Source organism: Mizuhopecten yessoensis, unplaced genomic scaffold, assembly GCF_002113885.1.
Source record: "Mizuhopecten yessoensis strain PY_sf001 unplaced genomic scaffold, ASM211388v2 scaffold3135, whole genome shotgun sequence".
Classification (NCBI taxonomy): Eukaryota; Metazoa; Mollusca; class Bivalvia; order Pectinida; family Pectinidae; genus Mizuhopecten; species Mizuhopecten yessoensis.
The window spans coordinates 138,673-158,683 of record NW_018404893.1 but is presented as its reverse complement, the minus strand read 5'-3'; the positions used below and the strand labels follow the sequence as shown (position 1 = coordinate 158,683).

Here is a 20,011-nt window from a genome sequence, read left to right as displayed (position 1 = left end):
TACAGACACACGCCACCGTTACTGAGTCTTATCAGGTAGACTGTAGAGACACACGATACAGTTACTGAGACTTATCAGGTAGACTATAGAGACACATACTACCGTTACTGAGACGTATCAGGTAGACTATAGAGACACACGCTACCGTTACTGAGACTTATCAGGTAGACTATACAGACACACACCACCGTTACTGAGACTTATCAGGTAGACTATAGAGACACACGCTACCTTTACTGAGACTTATAAGGTAGACTATAGAAACACACACTACCGTTACTGAGACTTATCAGGTAGACTATACAGACACACACTTCCGCTACTGAGACTTATCAGGTAGACTATACAGACACACACTACCGTTACTGAGACTTATCAGGTAGACTATAGATACACACGCTACCGTTACTGAGACGCATCAGGTAGACTATAGAGATACACGCTACATTTACTGAGACTTATCAGGTAGACTATAGAGACACACGCTACATTTACTGAGACGTATCAGGTAGACTATACAGACACATACTACCGTTACTTAGACTTATCAGGTAGACTATAGAGACACACGCTTCCTTTACTGAGACTTATCAGGTAGACTATAGAGACTCACGCTACCTTTACTGAGACTTATCAGGTAGACTATATAGATACACATACTACCTTTACTGAGACTTATCAGGTAGACTATAGAGACACACGCTTCCTTTACTGAGACTTATCAGGTAGACTATAGAGACACACGCTACATTTACTGAGACGTATCAGGTAGACTATACAGACACATACTACCGTTACTTAGACTTATCAGGTAGACTATAGAGACACACGCTACATTTACTGAGACGTATCAGGTAGACTATACAGACACATACTACTAAGGTAGACTATAGAAACACACACTACCGTTACTGAGACGCATCAGGTAGACTATAGAGATACACGCTACATTTACTGAGACTTATCAGGTAGACTATAGTCACACCCGCTACATTTACTGAGACTTATCAGGTAGACTATTGAGACACACCCTACCGTTACTGAGACTTATCAGGTAGACTATAGAGACACACGCTTCCTTTACTGAGACTTATCAGGTAGACTATAGAGACTCACGCTACCTTTACTGAGACTTATCAGGTAGACTATACAGACACACACCACCGTTACTGAGTCTTATCAGGTAGACTATAGAGACACACGCTACATTTACTGAGACGTATCAGGTAGACTATACAGACACATAATACCGTTACTGAGACTTATCAGGTAGACTATATAGACACACGCTACCTTTACTGAGACTTATCAGGTAGACTATACAGACACACACTCCCGTTACTGAGACTTATCAGGTAGACTATAGTGACACACACTACCTTTACTGAGACTTATCAGGTAGACTATACAGACACACACTTCCGCTACTGAGACTTATCAGGTAGACTATACAGACACACGCTACCTTTACTGAGACTTATCAGGTAGACTATATAGATACACATACTACCTTTACTGAGACTTATCAGGTAGACTATAGAGACTCACGCTACCTTTACTGAGACTTATCAGGTAGACTATACAGACAAACGCTACCTTTGCTGAGACTTATCAGGTAGACTATAGTGACACACACTACCTTTACTGAGACTTATCAGGTAGACTATCGAGACACACACTACCGTTACCGAGACTTATCAGGTAGACTATACAGACACACACCACCGTTACTGAGTCTTATCAGGTAGACTATAGAGACACACGCTACATTTACTGAGACGTATCAGGTAGACTATACAGACACATACTACCGTTACTTAGACTTATCAGGTAGACTATAGAGACACACGAGACCGTTACTGAGACTTATCAGGTAGACTATATAGACACACGCTACCTTTACTGAGACTTATCAGGAAGACTATAGAGACACACACTACCGTTACTGAGACTTATTAGGTAGACTATAGATACACACGACACCGTTACTGAGACTTATCAGGTAGACTATATAGATACACATACTACCTTTACTGAGACTTATCAGGTAGACTATATAGACAAACGCTACCTTTGCTGAGACTTATCAGGTAGACTATAGTGACACACGCTACCGTTACTGAGACTTATTAGGTAGACTATAGCTACACACGATTCCGTTACTGAGACTTATCAGGTAGACTATAGAGACACACGCTACCTTTACTGAGACTTATCAGGTAGACTATCGAGACACACACTACCGTTACCGAGACTTATCAGGTAGACTATACAGACACACACTTCCGCTACTGAGACTTATCAGGTAGACTATACAGACACACACTCCCGTTACTGAGACTTATCAGGTAGACTATAGAGACACACACTACATTTACTGAGACTTATCAGGTAGACTATAGAGACACACGCTTCCTTTACTGAGACTTATCAGGTAGACTATAGAGACACACGCTTCCTTTACTGAGACTTATCAGGTAGACTATAGAGACACACGCTACATTTACTGAGACGTATCAGGTAGACTATACAGACACATACTACTAAGGTAGACTATAGAAACACACACTACCGTTACTGAGACGCATCAGGTAGACTATCGAGATACACGCTACATTTACTGAGACTTATCAGGTAGACTATAGAGACACACGCTTCCTTTACTGAGACTTATCAGGTAGACTATAGTGACACACGCTACCGTTACTGAGACTTATCAGGTAGACTATAGTGACACACACTACCGTTTCTGAGACTTATCAGGTAGACTATAGATACACACGATACCGTTACTGAGACTTATCAGGTAGACTATAGAGACACACACTACATTTACTGAGACTTATCAGGTAGACTATTGAGACACACACTACCGTTACTGAGACTTATCAGGTAGACTATAGTGACACACGCTATACATGTATATCTTCTGAGACTCTGAGGTAGATATTGTTCACAGAAAAAATATTTTTGTAATTATGCATGTGTTTCTGTGATAAATTCCGACTGACATGTGTCTGATTGTCTCCTCCTCGAACGCTTTGCCAAATTCAAATAAAATCCTTTGGTATTTTAAAGTTTGCTATATATACGTAATCTGCTACATTACATAAGTGACACATCATATTTTTAACGGTAGTCACTGAAAATGACGTCTCACAATCGTGTCTCATTCGAGGAAAATTTGCGTAGCTCCTCCCACGTGTACGGTTGTCGACGTCATGGAAACTGATTACTCTAAGTACGTTCTATATATGGTCAGGCTACGATAACTCCAGTTTGCTGGTTAAATTGTTATTGAGTGATCATGAATGGCAGTGTAGACTGTAAATAAAATACCATATCTACGAGCCGACTTGCGGGTACTTTCGCAGAGTTCAATATGGTGATCATCAGATTGCTGTATACCTTATTTGAAATATTATGACACACAATACTGTGCAGTGTATTATTTGAAATTGCAATATATGACGTTAAATTACAACAGATACGTAACGTTACCCACACACCCTGTAATCTGGTATATATATAGTCACCCGCCGGTATATATAGTCAACCCAGTACATATCAGGATAACATCTTCTTTTATATCCGATACCTTTGACTTAAATATAACAATAATAACTGTACGCTCTGTAAACATGTTTGGAATGTTCTCTTGGTCAAACAAATAAACGGAGACAGTCTGGTAAGCTTTGCGAGATTTTTGGTTTTAAAATTTGGCACGATTACTTTATTCTTTATTTTTTTCCCGTCTCAGTTTAGTAACTTTTATAAGAGGAAGTGTCCTTAAATTAATTCAAACTAATTCTTCTTCGGTTCAAAACCAAATATACTTACATAACCGTCCGAAAACCAGACGGTTTAACACTGAGCTAGGTAACCAGACAATTTTGCTTGTATACATGCATGCACCTGTCCATCCTGTCAAAATTTAATATATGAATTCATGTACATGTACCTCATGTTACACATTTCCATGTGTCTGAGTGTTGGAAATAAAATCTGAAATCTGGCTATACATACACGTGTACAAAATCGACTCCGGTCCTGCTTTCCACGGGGCGTGGTCTATCGTCACTGTTTTGTATCCCCCACATCGCACCGTCCGTTGGGGTCTTTGTCGCGGCCACGGCGCGGCCAGATTGTTTATCTGCTGGACCCCCACCCGTCTCAGCTATCATTCCGATAGAGTTTGTAGGGGGGGCATGTCTTTGTGTCCGAGTGCCAAACCTCAATGTTTAGCCGTGTCGCATGCTCGAGAGGTCTTCCAAAGTTTGTACACAGAATTTTAATTCAATTCAATTGGCGTGTGTTTAACACTGTTCCCGACAGAGCAGTGCCATATACACTATTGTCCATATGCTGTATACGAACAGACTCCATTCAAATGTTCAATACATGTGAATCTCTAGAAGAAGAGAACAATCAGGTGTGGGTCTCATTTCAAATAGAGCACCCCCTACGGTATATTAATGGATATTGAATAAGAGAGAAGGATAAACAACGTCCTTGAGTGAATAGCTGTACAGCTCATTACGATCCTGGGGAGCTCCCCCCGAACCTTGGCCGGATGGATAGGATCTGAGTAGACATATGTATTACTAAGTAGGGTAGGGATCGACATTTACTACAGGACCATCCTCCTGACACGGCAAGTTTGTACGACGATGCAGATGGTGTGGATGGACCCCGCCGCATTCCACAGTCCCCGGAAAAGTGAACGCCGGGCACGTCGTCAGCGGGGACATGCTCTTCGAGAGGCCTTGGAAGCCATCAGTAAGATTTCACTTCCGGTACACGTGGCTGTGTTCGAATTTATTGGCTGTGTTTTCATTGGTTCTAGGATATCCGGTTTTAAATTGACATAATGGATGGAATGGAAAAATATAAAATGCTCTTTTTGTCGATATTCTATGTGGATTTGGCTTGTCATCGAAAAAGTCTTGTCGTGTTGATTTGTGATTTGATTTTCTGTTTGGAAAAAGTACACCTTCGGGTTGTTTGTCATGCCGATAGCATGCGTTTAAACCCGCCCAATTAAACAGATATTGGATAGCAAATATCCCTTGTGATTATTCAGGACTACTGTTAAATGTCCAAATGTATCCTTTTTTCAGATATTTTGTTTTTATGTTTTTTTGTGTGAATCGATTCTATCAAATACCTGTAACTTTATATACTATGAATATCGCATAAACTCGTCATGTGAAAGCTGACAACCAACGCTTAACTATCCGCTGGATATGTTTGAGTTTAGATATCTTGAATCTTGCATTGTATGAGTGGTTGGGTATTGGTTTGAATATGGTGCGTCTTGTTTTGCGATACACAGAACGCTTTTCGCGATTCGTATCGGGACAGCTGACTTGAATGATAGGTAAGCTTCGTTTTTATCAATGAAGTAAATAGTTAAAGAGGAAATGAACAGAAGTACCAAACAATTCTGATCTGGTCCGTGCTTTTGAAAGCTTGATTCGTATGATTTTTGAATACAAACGTTATAGTGACCATATATGAAAGTGTGTAATAATAAAAACCGCTGCTTCCGATAAGTACTATTCCGGATAAAGATACACAGATTTCGTTTCACCAATGCATGTTATGTCAGTATAACACATATCATAGTGTTGTACTCATTGGAGAAACTTTTGTATTGTGCATGTTCTTTTTTACTTCTAATTCGAAAGAGTTCCAAATGTGCTGATGTACCTTCACTGGTATCACCGTCTTCTATAGTCTCGTTTGTCTTTGCCCAGTGCAGGATATAATGTAGCATTTATCAACTTGACAAATGTGTCATTTTCCACTATGTGTTATGAAATGAAAAGTAGATGGACCCCATGTGGACATTATTTGTGGAATAATGAGCAGACCGTCTCAACCAAAAGCGTATACGTCTACACACATTCAAAGATTTAAAAAAAAAATCCGTATTTATATTGAATTTTTGAAATAAACACATCTCAAAAGTATGAACTAATTTCATTATTGATGAAATTAGAATAACTGAAAAATATTCCTTATGCATATTACATTCAACCACAACAATAGGTACAGAATAGATCGTTGTATATAGATGCCTAGTGTGACGTTCACACATGTACTTATAAATAGAGGAATGCATTGGTGAGAAAAAAACCCACTGACGCACCAAAACGTTCCTTTAAGTATAATAATAACGTATGATACACTATTTTGCGAATAATTGGACGATTTAGTCAATAACTGATTATTGCTGAATGTTACTAAATGTTCATATTCAGAAAGTTTGCTAGTAGCATGTGTGTAAATCCATGAACGCACATCTGTCTTTGTAATTAACTGTATTTAACTTTTACTGTATATCAACTACATTTTATGTATTTCAAACACCTCCAAGGTCCGTGTACATTTCGGCAGACTAATAAATAAGCAGGGAGTGTTTTATTGAATATTCACCTCACAACTGTAACTCAACACCGTTGAACACTCAAAAATCTTTTGAATACACTGTACTTTCGTGCTCAAATTAGCACGATACATGTTCAGTCAGCGAGAGACACATCATCGTGTCAAAACGATTCGCAATTTGTCCTGATTTACATGATGCCAAATATTTTTTATGCGTCTGTATCTTTTTCATCGAATTTTCTGCGGGCTTATTATGTCTGAATCTGAAAATAAATTCAATTTCATTTGAATAACTTGTCATACCTCGAAAACCAGTCAACATAAATCTATGAAAATATTTTTTCAGAAAGTTATATAGAAATGTGTCTTCGGTTTGTGAACTTTTACTTCAATGGCGCTTTAATTTGAAATCCTCGAAAGTTTCAATAAAATGGGATAAAATGGATGAAATGCAAATAAGTCTTTTCAAACCGCAAATACTTTTTTGCACAGTGCTGTACACTGTGCTGCTCCCCATCAGTCCTCTGCGGGTTCATGGACGCTAGAAAATAATTGACCTGCTGTATTTCACTACACAGTTATATGAAGCGACTAATTTGTATGTATTCCGTTCAGGAACATAAAAAAAACCCGAAATTGATCTGCTGCACAAATCCATTTTAGCCCTTGGGACCTTTTACCTTTAATACTTTATTATTTTTAAAATGTATTTCATTTTGATTTTTACATCCATGTCTCTTTTGGCAAAGATATCGTTTAGTCGCTTTTACCATGTATCCATATACATAGTTGTATTCCCTTATTGTGTTAATGGGCCGCAAAGACGTTACAGTCAAACACAAATAGCACTTCTTCGGCTATTGTCGTTTTGTTCAACTGGTAGATCACTGGAAACATAGCTAAGAGGTTTGGGTTCGACTCCAAGTGCATAAAGTAGAGACACTGACCGCTATTTATCGATCATTAGTCAACACCGCACGCTGCGTATAAGATAAATTTTCAGATAAAGATAAGATAAATAATAGTTTATTTAAATGTCACGCATTGATCGACAGTAAAATAAAAATCACAATCATAAAATATACAAAGTAAAAAGCGATCAATACCCACCCAGCCATCATTGGTTGACTTATGAGACACTAAAAATGATAAAAATAATCATAATAGGTACATTTTTAAATCAATTAATTCATATACAGAAGTTGAGAAGTTAAAACATCAAATCGGAACGTATATGTTCAGTTGACTGGAAGGGTCAGTCCAGGGCAAGTGACGTCATCAGGTGTTGTTGTCGTTAATACATACAAACTACCGTGTATGCCCTTAGGTTTCAGTAGAGTCCGTAACACGAATAAGGCTGGCAAACATAATATGAACCGCACCTGTTAATATGACTGGCCTAAAGCACTGTAAGAGACGGATTAACTTCAAATCTCTTAACACCACACACGGCGGATCATTCTCTTAGGTAGGAGAATGTCAGTTCATATGTACTTATGTAAATTCAGAACACTGCCAAGTTGCTAAATCGTTTCAACAATGCTTGCATAATCTTACTGTTTATCGAGATATGCGAGGTGTCTGGTCACTAGGATTATATCGAAATATCTCCCACCTCCCCAAACAAAATGAGTGTAAGTTCTGGAAAGGATTTCTCGTAAACATTATGTTATCAGAATAACTGTTATCAAATCAATCAAGCCGTGTACAATTTGTTTAAAATTAAGACATATCGTAGATAGCACACAGATTTATCAATTGCGCTTTACAGTACATGTATAAGTACAATTAATGCAATTTTTATTATATAGATGTACATATATAAATCAATTCAATAACACTTCTATTTCCTTAAGCTTGGATATTTTGTAAATATTTTATTTTATTTTAGTCCTCAAAATTTAAAGATTTTCATAGTACCACAAACATTTTTTTTTTTTTTGGGACCTTTAAAGTTAGATGAATGGAGTTATTTTATATTTTAAGAATGAACAGTATCGCCTTTGTTAAAATTCGTCGATATTTTGTTGTGTTCCAGAGAGTCTCCGATTTGACCAATTCTGTGATGCTATCCGGTCGCTATTCGGGAGTGATGTGAAAAACACGGACTTGAAGGCTATTTACCGTAAGATTTCCACCAATCCGGACGCTAAGGTCGACTGGAGCGAGGTATGGAACATCGTATTTATCAATCTATTTTGTACACAGGCATCCCTACCATAAAAGAGAAACATTTCGATTTATGACATCTTATGGATATTGTCCTTCACGGACATAATATAAAAATCATTTTACGTCCGAAAAAATTCAGTTTGCATAGAATTTAGAATAAAGAACATAACCGTCGTACTTATCTCCCCTGGTGTCGATTGCGGTGCTTCGACACTACCAGATAATTTGGTGTTGATGAGCCATACGTTAAACATACATTCATTTTCTGTTATCGATTAATTTTTGTCCACATCGCTCAGTTATCATACACATTGTTGTCTTTTAATCAATCAATCAATCAATCAATAAAATATATTTATTAAGATGTCACACATCAGAATGCATACGTAAAACATCAAATTGTGAATGCATTAAAATAACCCATACCCAATCACAACTTTCTGATGGCCATTCTTAAGTAAGAATTATTAGACAATATAAAAGCTACTATAAAATAAATGACCCTGTAACCTGTTAACATGGTCATCGGTATACAATTAAAAATAATAAACATTTCGTTGGAGTACGTAAGTGTAGATATACACCTATAGCATGTTATGATGATCCGAATTAGGCCTCCCAACAACTAGTTAGGCCTTTATACATATTGTATTTATCAAATGATAAATGTGATATAACAGTCGCCTACTGCAACATAAAATATTGAATATTAAACAGATTTTGTCAGTAATATTGATGATAGCATGATAACTAAGGAAAAGTGACGATTTCTCTGAACGGCACATATTATTAAAACCATCCACAGTCCTAGCAGAATACTTGTTCAATTCATCACACAAAACAACAGTTACAACAACACTTTTGTGCACGATTTTGCTTCCTTTGTTGCGCAGCTGTTCGGGTATTTCCAGTCGAGTGCGGAAGAGAGTGAAGAGATCGTTCTAGGAGAGGAAGTCAGCGTCTTCACGGTCTCCAAACGGCGACGGGTCGGCGAAGCCGCCGGTGAGTAACTCTCCGAACCATCTCGAGTCGGCAAGCCAAGTTTTTCATGTACAAAACACTCATTTTTATTGATAATTCGGAGGAGGGCGTCCGTAGATTTTTTTTTCTTCAGTTGAAACATATTTTATTGCCAAAAAAGCAAATGGATTGGGCTCAAGTTACATGAACATTATTAACAACCTTTCCTTATAAAACAAATAATTGTATATAAACATTTTATAATCAATGTCTCTCGAAACTGACAGAGTTTCCAATGGCAGTAGTTAACAAATTAACATATTTCTACAGTAACTAACAAAATGACGTATTGTTATACCTACAGGTGACAAGACACGACGGGACACTGTGCAATGTATTCGATACGTACCTTCACTGGACAGTTACATCTCAGCCTCACAGAAAGGCGCTATAGCGATGTGGAGCAGTAAGGTAGGTGTCATGACGGAGTGACAGAGTACATCCACAACTAGCTGAAAGTGGCCTTCCTCATAGGTAACAAATGTCTCAAGTGTGTCAGAATAATACACCAAACTAAAAAACAACACGTGTCAAGAACAAGCGACGAGAAGAAATAAAAGAATTCAAGGTGCACATGTAAATATTTCTGATCAAGAAGTAAAAATTATCCGTGCGATGATTGGGGCCTGACACATGGCTAGAATATATATTTTGATGATCATTCTATAAATATTTTCAAAACAAATGGCTGATGAGGGCTTTTGTAGCCATTTTGCTTTTTGTGAACTTCATTGCAGAAATGATTGATTCTTTTAATATTTTGAAATGATTTTCCAAAATATTATTTATAACAGCTTTTTTTCTTTAAAAGAGATCCAAATTGTCAAAATCTGTTTCCTTTTTCAGCTACGACTGACGAGCTGTATAGACGTTAATGTGAGTATATTTGACTTGCTTACTTGTTATTTTATCAACAATAAATTCCGGAATTTTAATGGTCATGTACTATACGGCATCATTTAGCAAATAAAGGCATAAATCGTACAACACTGCACGTCAAAAATCCAACAATTCGCTCTGATAGCAGTATGTTGTAAGGCACTTGTGACGTCATCGAAATCTTTGCTTTGTGACGTCATAGATTAAAGTCCTTGACGATTTGTCTGGGAAACGGTGTTCAGCTTAACTTTCCTGGTTTATTTCCACGCTAAAAATGTTTGTTTAGAGCCGTAGTTGGTTACCGGCAGGGTAAAGATCGGGACCCAGGCCTCGGCGTAGTCATGGCGATGGCAGAAGAGAATTGCTACGGCCCAACTGCCGAAACTGATAATGCTATTCTTTTAGAGGAACTTGACAAACTTAAGAACGAAGTGGAGCGAATAAAACCAATGAGTAAGCTTCTCGGACAGACTGAAGAAGGCACCCGGAAACTCACATACCGTGCTGTTTTGGCCCAAAGAGGATTCCTAGTGAAGAAGACGCTTGGTTCTGGTAGTTACTCCACCGTAAAATTGGCTTTTAGTCTTCACCGCCAGGAAAAGCGTGTAGCTGTGAAAGTCCTCAATCAGAAAGCCGCCCCTAAAGACTATTTATTAAGATTTCTTCCAAAAGAGAAGACCGTATGGCCTAGATTGGACCATCCGCACATTATCAAGATCTTTGAGATGTTTGAGGACACGTCCCGAACGTATTTCGTACTTGAATACGCTGCACGTGGAGACTTACTGCGCTATGTCCAGAAATATGGTCCTTTGCACGAAGTGTTAGCACGTCACTGGTTCGAACAAGCATGTAAAGCCGTCGAGTACCTTCACTCCAAAGCTATTGCACATCGAGACCTAAAGCTCGAGAATATATTATTGGACTCAAAGTATAGTGTTAAAATCGGCGACCTTGGCTTTGTGAAGGACAATCTCGGAACTTACCACCTAAGTAAAACGTTTTGTGGATCTAAGTCTTACGTCGCTCCAGAGATACTGAAAGGGCGACCGTACGAGCCTCGGAAGTCAGACGTGTGGGCTATGGGAGCCGTCCTTTTCATCATGGTCACGGGTACCATGCCATTTGACGAAGCACGCGGGAACAGGGCCATGTTAGCGGAACACAAGAGGCTGGAGTTCTCTTGGAAGGGTGCAACGAAAAAGTGCCGCGAACTTATTCTGTATCTTTTCACGTACCTGTTCGAAGATCGTCCGCCGATCTCCGCAGTAAAAAGTCAACCGTGGATGAGCATGACAGACGCGGAGCTCGAGGAGATTGCGCCGAAACCTAAACGGAAGAAAGAGAGTGCTGAGGCGCCTGTAGAGACTTCTGGATGACATCCAACAGTACAATGCAGCAGTGTATTCGGGCGGGAGTTTTTCTATAAAACAATAATTGTTTTATTCTGTATCATAGCGTTCTATATATTAGATACGCTTGACTGATTTGATATATAAAATGTAATATTCTACGCTTTAAACTCATATTTATATCGGTTTTCATACAAGAAAATAGCTAAAGTTTGCACCGTGAATATCAGAAGTCGTTTTTTAAATCCATATGTTTTCTCAATTGATATTAAAATTAATTGTTATTTACTAATGTTTTTTTAAAAAAATCTTTGCCTCATGCCTTTAATCTTTTCAATAAAATGTTCTTAAAACTTAAGAAATTGTCACTGACCTTTCCCATAAGTTTGAAGAGAACTATTAATTATTACATGTGAATGGATTATAAAGCGAACATGTTCTGTCATCGACCTTACAGTTGTTAACAGTTGGCATATCCAATTGTTTTATCAGCAGATCCATTAGTGTGTTCTTTGTCTTCTCGCCAATCCTGCAATGCGTCAACAAAATTCTTCATATAAAAAGACATACAATACCCTATCAAAACTTTTAGTATTGATTTTAATTAAATACTAAATAGATTATCCCGAATTAATATTGAGATATTTTTACATCACGGGCTGTGCAAATGTACTTTAAATCAACTTACAGCGTGAAGATGTATTTCTATGACGTCAGTTCAAACGAATTTAATGCAAAATAAACACATTAATATAGCAATAAAACCCGTGGTTTTAAAGGTGGCCGATATAAAAGTAATTTGTGTTATACTTCCTTACTTCACTTTCGGAAAACAACATTCTATAATGAGATTTAATTGGTATTTAATTCTAACCAAATTCTAACTAAACTCTGTATTTGGTAAAAAATGATACTTGTGATGATATTTTATAGCTTGTGTTCAATTTCACTGGTGGTATACGGAACATTGAAATAGAGTAAGTTTGAATCAATATTTATTCAGGGCCATGTAGATTTTTTTTTACGTTTTTCTGTATTAGTAACTCGAAATTCGACATAATAACTCGAAATTTCAGATGACTTACTCGAAATTTCGAGTTATAACTCGAATTTCAAGATAACAACTTTCTTACTCGAAATTCTAGTTTTCGAGTCTTTCTTATCTTGAAATTTCGAATGATTAAGTCGACATTTTCCGTAGAAGGCTGCTTAAATGTCAGGTTATTACTAAAGGGTAATTGCTAATCCTTATTTCACATTACGACCTCGGACCGATTGACAGACCGAAGCCTAATAACTGAGTCAAAACGGAACCGGTTAATTAAAAACACTTTCCACGAGTTAAGTATATTTCTGTAAACAAATGTTTGATTGATGTTTTCCAATTATATGTATCGTCACTTCCGGTGTGAGATTTTCTCTGTCTTTATCAATGGATATATATTTCATTGTGCATCTCTTAAGCATGATTTGTTCAACTTTAGACTTATGATCGCGTGACTTTGCATGGTAACACTTTTAATGTCGACACGTCCACACCTTACTTGTACCTTACAACTTTAGACTTACGATCGCGTGACGTTGCATGGTAACACTTTCAGTGTCGACACGTCCACACCTTACATGTACCTTACAACTTTAGACTTATGATCGCGTGACGTTGCATGGTAACACTTTCAATGCCGACACGTCCACACCTTACATGTACCTCGCAACTTGGCAAATCTGTCATATTTACACTCTACGTAGTCGCAGTCAACGAAGCATGACCGCGAAGTTGAAGGCCGTTACAGGTCCCGTGACTACTGATCGATGGACAAGATAACTGTGATTCTGTCAATATTTTACTTGGACTGTGGATACGATTATTGTGATCATGCTAACAGTTTACCTGACCCCGTGCGTGACGTAATATTGTGATCATGTCAACCTCGTTTATAAAGATATTGTGATACTGTCAACATTTAATTTACCTCACGGGTAAGATTATTTTGATCATGTCAACATTATATTTGCCTCGTAAATTAAGACTATTGTGACACTGTCAACATTTTACTGGGACTGTGGATGGGATTATTTTGATCCTGTCAACATTTTACTGACTTCGTGGATAAGACTTTTGTGATCCTGTCAGCTTTTAATTGACCTGATTGATTATATATTGTGATCCTGTCAACATGCTACTGGCCCTGTTGATGGGATTATTGTGATCCTGTCAACATTATACTTGCCTTGTGGATGGGATTATTGTGATCATGTCAACATTTTACTAGCCCTGTGAATGGGATTGTTGTGATCATGTCCACATTTTACTAGCCCTGTGTATGGGATTGTTGTGATCAAGTTAACATTTTACTGGAACTGTGAATGGGATTGTTGTGATCATGTTAACATTTTACTTGCCTTGTGGATGGGATTATTGTGCTCATGTTAACATTATACTTGCCCTGAGGGTGGGATTATTGTGATCCTGTCAACATTTCATTGGTCCTGTGGGTGGGATTATTGTGACCATGTCAACACTATACTGGCCCTGTGGATGGGATTATTGTGATCCTGTCAACATTTCACTGGTCCTGAGGGTGGGATTATTGTGACCATGTCAACATTATACTGGCCCTGTTGATGGGATTAATGTGATCCTGTCAACATTATACTGGCCCTGTGGATGGGATTACTGTGCTCATGTTAACATTATACTTGCTCTGACGGTGGGATTATTGTGACCATGTCAGCATTATACTGGCCCTGTGGATGGGATTATTGTGACCATGTCAACATTATACTTGCCCTGAGGGTGAAATTTTTGTGATCCTGTCAACATTTCACTGGTCCTGAGGGTGGGATTATTGTGATCCTGTCAACATGTTACTGGTCCTGTGGATGGGATTATTGTAATCCTGTCAACATTATACTGGCCCGGTGGATGGGATTATTGTGCTCATGTTAACATTATACTTGCCCTGATGATGGTATTATTGTGACCATGTCAACATTATACTTGCCCTGAGGGTGGGATTATTGTCATCCTGTCAATATTTCACTGGTCCTGAGGGTGGGATTATTGTGACCATGTCAACATTATACTTGCCCTGAGGGTGAAATTTTTGTGGTCCTGTCAACATTTCACTGGTCCTGAGGGTGGGATTATTGTGATCCTGTCAACATGTTACTGGCCCTGTGGATGGGATTATTGTGACACTGTCAACATTATACTGGCTCTGTGGATGGGATTATTGTAATCCTGTCAACATTATACTGGCCCTGTTGATGGGATTATTGTGATCGTGTCAACATTTCACTGGTCCTGAGGGTGGGATTATTGTGACCATGTCAACATGTTACTGGCCCTGTGGATGGGATTATTGTGCTCATGTTAACATTGTACTTGCCCTGAGGGTGGGATTATTGTGCTCATGTCAACATTATACTTGCCCTGAGGGTGGGACTATTGTGCTCATGTCAACATTATACTTGCCCTGAGGGTGGGATTATTGTGATCCTGTAAACATTATACTGGCCTTGTGGATTTAAAGAATCTATCACTCCTGTGTGATATTAACAGTGAAACCAGAACCAGAGGAAAAGATTTTTGGAATTAATAGAACAAGACGTTCTGTCTTTCCTTACGTAGGTCAAGACCTGTTTATATTCTTTCCTTGCAAAAACGAAAAATGGTTGTGATCCTGTCAACAATTTTACTGACCCTGTGGATGCGGTTTTTGTGCTCCTGTCGACATTTTACTAGCCCTGTGAATGGGATTGTTGTGATCATGTTAACATTTTACTAGCCCTGTGAATGGGATTCTCGTGATCATGTCGACATGTTACTAGCCCTGTGAATGGGATTTTTGTGATCATGTTAACATTTTACTGGACCTGTGAATGGGATTGTTGTGATCATGTTAACATTTTACAAGCCATGTGAATGGAATTGTTGTGATCATGTCGACATGTTACTAGCCCTGTGGATGGGATTGCTGTGATCCTGTTGACATTTTACTAGACCTGTGGATGGGATTGTTGTGATCATGTTAACATTTTACTAGCGCTGTGAATGGGATTGTTGTGATCATGTCGACATTTTACTAGCCCTGTGAATGGGATTGTTGTGATCATGTCGACATTTTACTAGCCCTCTGAATGGGATTGTTGTGATCATGTCGACATTTTACAAGCCCTGTTGATGGGATTGTTGTGCTCATGTTAACATTTTACTAGCCCTATGAATGGGATTGTTGTGATCATGTCCACATTATACTAGCCCTGTGGATGGGATTGTTGTGATCATGTTAACATTTTACTGTCCCTGTGAATGGGATTGTTGTGATCATGTCGACATTTTACAAGCCCTGTTGATGGGATTGTTGTGATCATGTTAACATTTTACTGGACCTGTGAATGGGATTGTTGTGATCATGTTAACATTTTACTGTCCCTGCGAATGAGATTGTTGTGATCATGTCGACATTTTACCAGCCCTGTGGATGGGATTGTTGTGATCATGTCGACTTGTTACTAGCCCTGTGGATGGGATTGTTATGATCCTGTCGACATTTTACTAGCCCTGTGGATGGGATAGTTGTGATCATGTCGACATTTTACTAGCCCTGTGGATGGGATCGTTGTGATCCTGTCGACATTTTACTAGCCCTGTGGATGGGATCATTGTGATCATGTTAACATTTTACTGGACCTGTGAATGGGATTGTTGTGATCATGTTAACATTTTACAAACGCTGTGAATGGGATTGTTGTGATCATGTCGACTTGTTTCTAGCCCTGTGGATGGGATCGTTTTTATCCTGTCGACATTTTACTAGCCCTGTGGATGGGATTTTTGTGATCATGTCGACATTTTACTAGCCCTGTGGATGGGATTGTTGTGATCATGTCGACATTTTACAAGCCCTGTTGATGGGATTGTTGTGCTCATGTTAACATTTTACTAGCCCTATGAATGGGATTGTTGTGATCATGTCGACATTTTACTTGCCCTCTGAATGGGATTGTTGTGATCATGTAGACATTTTACAAGCCCTGTTGATGGGATTGTTGTGATCATGTTAACATTTTACTGGACCTGTGAATGGGATTGTTTTGATCATGTAAACATTTTACAAGCCCTGTGAATGGTATTGTTGTGATCATGTCGACTTGTTACTAGCCCTGTGGATGGGATTGTTATGATCCTGTCGACATTTTACTAGCCCTGTGGATGGGATCATTGTGATCATGTTAACATTTTACTGGACCTGTGAATGGGATTGTTGTGATCATGTTAACATTTTACTGTCCCTGTGAATGGGATTGTTGTGATCATGTCGACTTGTTTCTAGCCCTGTGGATGGGATCGTTTTTATCCTGTCGACATTTTACTAGCCCTGTGGATGGGATAGTTGTGATCATGTCGACATTTTACTAGCCCTCTGAATGGGATTGTTGTGATCATGTCGACATTTTACCTGCCCTGTGAATGGGATTGTTGTGATCATGTCCACATTATACTAGCCCTGTGGATGGGATTGTTGTGATCATTTCGACATTTTATTAGCCCTGTGAATGGGATTGTTGTGATCCTGTCAATATTTTACTGTCCCTGTGAATGGGATTGTTGTGATCATGTCGACATTTTACTGTCCCTGTGGATGGGATGATTGTGATCATGTTAACATTTTAGATGGCTCTGTTGATATTATTATTGTGTTATTTTAACTTGCTACCGGCATTCAATCAAAGTAGTCCTGACCAAGCAGTTGGTATTTCTCTGTCACTGTTAAGTTATGGACTCAATTTCTATTGTTAAAGTCTGTAAAACATTTACATGCCCGTCACATGACGTCTCTCCGCCAACCAGAGTGGAGAATTCGCAGCAGGGAAACTCTATTTTTAGAATAATGTTTGTAGCAGACCTGGAAGCACGGAATACCCTAAATTATTTTTAGTAACGATCCGTTGATATACGTTTTCTTTTTTGTTAGAATGTCGTCTGTATCAGATTCACAGATTCATCACATGACTCAGGCAGTCATAGTTGAGAATTAGCACAAGGCATACGATTTATAACAAGTATAACTGACATTGTGGAGAAGGTTTTAGATGTGTTTCTGTAACCATCTTAGTTACCACTAGAAGCTATTTAGGTTGGTTTAGATTTACTATGTCACTACAAACTATGTAAAAACCCAGTGAATGGGGAATATTATTTTTCTTTAAACATGTTACTGATGAAGCGGGTGGTGCTATTTTTAGGAGCCAGCGTGGGTGACGGGCTGCGACTATCTCCCGGGAATAAGACGTGCTGTTACATGTACAGAACGGAGCATCGTTATTTGGGACAGCAGGTCAAAGGGCAAAAATCAGGTACGTTCTGTTAACGGAAAGTACCATAATGTTTTTGCAAAAACATTTGAATATGTTGTTTTTTTTCAATTGATATGAACAGTATAATACACACTTTTGATTTTTAATTTATATCGGCAGAAGGTTTTCTATCCAGTAATTATTAGAATAGACTATATTTTTTCCCTTTTAATAAATATTACAAATAAAATGACAAATTATAAATTCAGTAGAGAGTGTTATCCAAGTTATTAATACAATTTATTTTTAATTGAACTGCACTACAATATATTTGCTCGTATTTTTTTTTATTACATAATATATCAACGATCTACCTATTAAGATTACAAAATATTTTGTGCACAAATTCTATTTCAGCAAATATACTCAATAAAACCGTTTGAGAATTCCCCTCAATGTATAACCCACGTGACAAACACTTCTGGTGCGCACGAAGACATAGTCCTGTTTGGCGACGATCAAGGTTACGTAAACGCTATGAGGCTTGTGGCCAAGGACCTCAACACAAAGAGTTCCAAGAACGACAAACGTGGCAATATCAACCTTCCACAGAACTACCCTATCGACCCGGATAAACTCACATAGTCAGTATAACGGAGTAGTCACGATAACGTACATGTCAGTATAACGTACATAGAGAATAGTACATCCCTTTTTCCATATCACACCAAGTATCAACCCGAGATTCAAATATCAGCCCGAGGGTTGATACACGGTGTGATATGGAAAAAGGCATGTTTTATTCTGTTCATTACAAACTTACTAATAAAATACGGAATGATCTACTATCTTATGATCTATTTTTCTTTTGAAATATTGAAAAACGAAATTTTTCAAAAGGGGTGTGATACGGGTTTTGCGGGCTGATACGGAGAGGGCTGATACGGGTTTTTGGGTGTGACACGGCGAGAGCTTATATGGGTTAGAACAATTGTGTCGTATCGCATATAAAAAAGACCCACCCCGTATTTATTAGTAAGTATGTAATAAAAGTCAGTATAACGGAGTAGTCACAATAACGTACATGTCAGTATATCGTGGAGCATACAACATCTGTTTGTGTTTTTATGTGTGTTTAACCGGAAAGAACTCATTCGATTTTATTATAATCCCAAATCGAAACGAAATAGAAATAGTCTTATGAATTCAAGAAATAAATCGGCGATACCTGCCTTATCACACTCCTGCGCATTCTGACACCCTGTTTAATCCGATTTGAATGATGTAATCACATTTGTTATATAAGCAACATGTAGCAAATATATCCTGTGTGTTTCGACACCTTGTTTAAGATTACAAATATGACCAATATTTCGTATCCCACAGGGTGTCAGATTGGACAGATTTCAGTGTATATGAATATGTTTGAATGCTTTACGTCATATGTGTGGTATAAAAGCTGATCATTCAGTATGATTGAAATTGTTTTCGTTTACATTATTTATAATCTGAATGCGAGACACAGTAAAAAGTCAAAAACAGACTCAATGTCTTAGTGATGTTAGATTCTAGTATATTACCGTGACGTTGAATGTTTTTGTTTGGTTTGCAGTCCCATAGCAAAGAGAAAACTACACCACGACTGGGTACTAAACGTCAAGTACTTCCCGGAGCTGCGTTGTTTCGCTTCCTGTTCCCCCCATAGTCGGCAATCCTTTGTGCTGGAGGAGGTGGAACGTCTCTACGATGATCAGTAAGTTATAGGCATCGTCCCGATCCCATCCATCCTCTCACAACCACACAAATACTCTCCTCAACCATTTCCCCAAATATCGGAACAAGGCACCATTTATCACTCCACTGAAACATGTTCATCATAAATAGCTAATTTG

The 20,011-nt window shown here is 38.3% G+C and overlaps 2 protein-coding genes across 9 annotated transcripts in view; both read left to right on the top strand.

Annotated features, from left to right (window-relative positions):
- Window positions 1-20,011, top strand: part of LOC110447036 (WD repeat-containing protein 64-like) — a 72,654-nt gene that overhangs the window by 19,038 nt on the left and 33,605 nt on the right. For 7 of the 8 annotated variants that reach the window (XM_021492439.1, XM_021492437.1, XM_021492438.1 and 4 more), the window contains exons 2-8: window positions 8,432-8,562; window positions 9,459-9,567; window positions 9,890-9,996; window positions 10,432-10,461; window positions 18,069-18,179; window positions 18,537-18,763; window positions 19,732-19,872. In XM_021492439.1, the coding sequence (XP_021348114.1) occupies window positions 8,432-8,562; window positions 9,459-9,567; window positions 9,890-9,996; window positions 10,432-10,461; window positions 18,069-18,179; window positions 18,537-18,763; window positions 19,732-19,872 (856 nt within the window). Of the gene's footprint in view, window positions 1-4,549; window positions 4,780-8,431; window positions 8,563-9,458; window positions 9,568-9,889; window positions 9,997-10,431; window positions 10,462-18,068; window positions 18,180-18,536; window positions 18,764-19,731; window positions 19,873-20,011 lie in introns of those variants that run through there. The other variant, XM_021492436.1, reaches the window with a different exon arrangement.
- On the top strand, window positions 10,631-12,068 carry LOC110447038 (testis-specific serine/threonine-protein kinase 6-like). The gene has a single exon (XM_021492443.1). It carries the CDS (start codon window positions 10,806-10,808, stop codon window positions 11,841-11,843), a length of 1,038 nt encoding a protein of 345 aa, XP_021348118.1. The 5' UTR covers window positions 10,631-10,805; the 3' UTR covers window positions 11,844-12,068.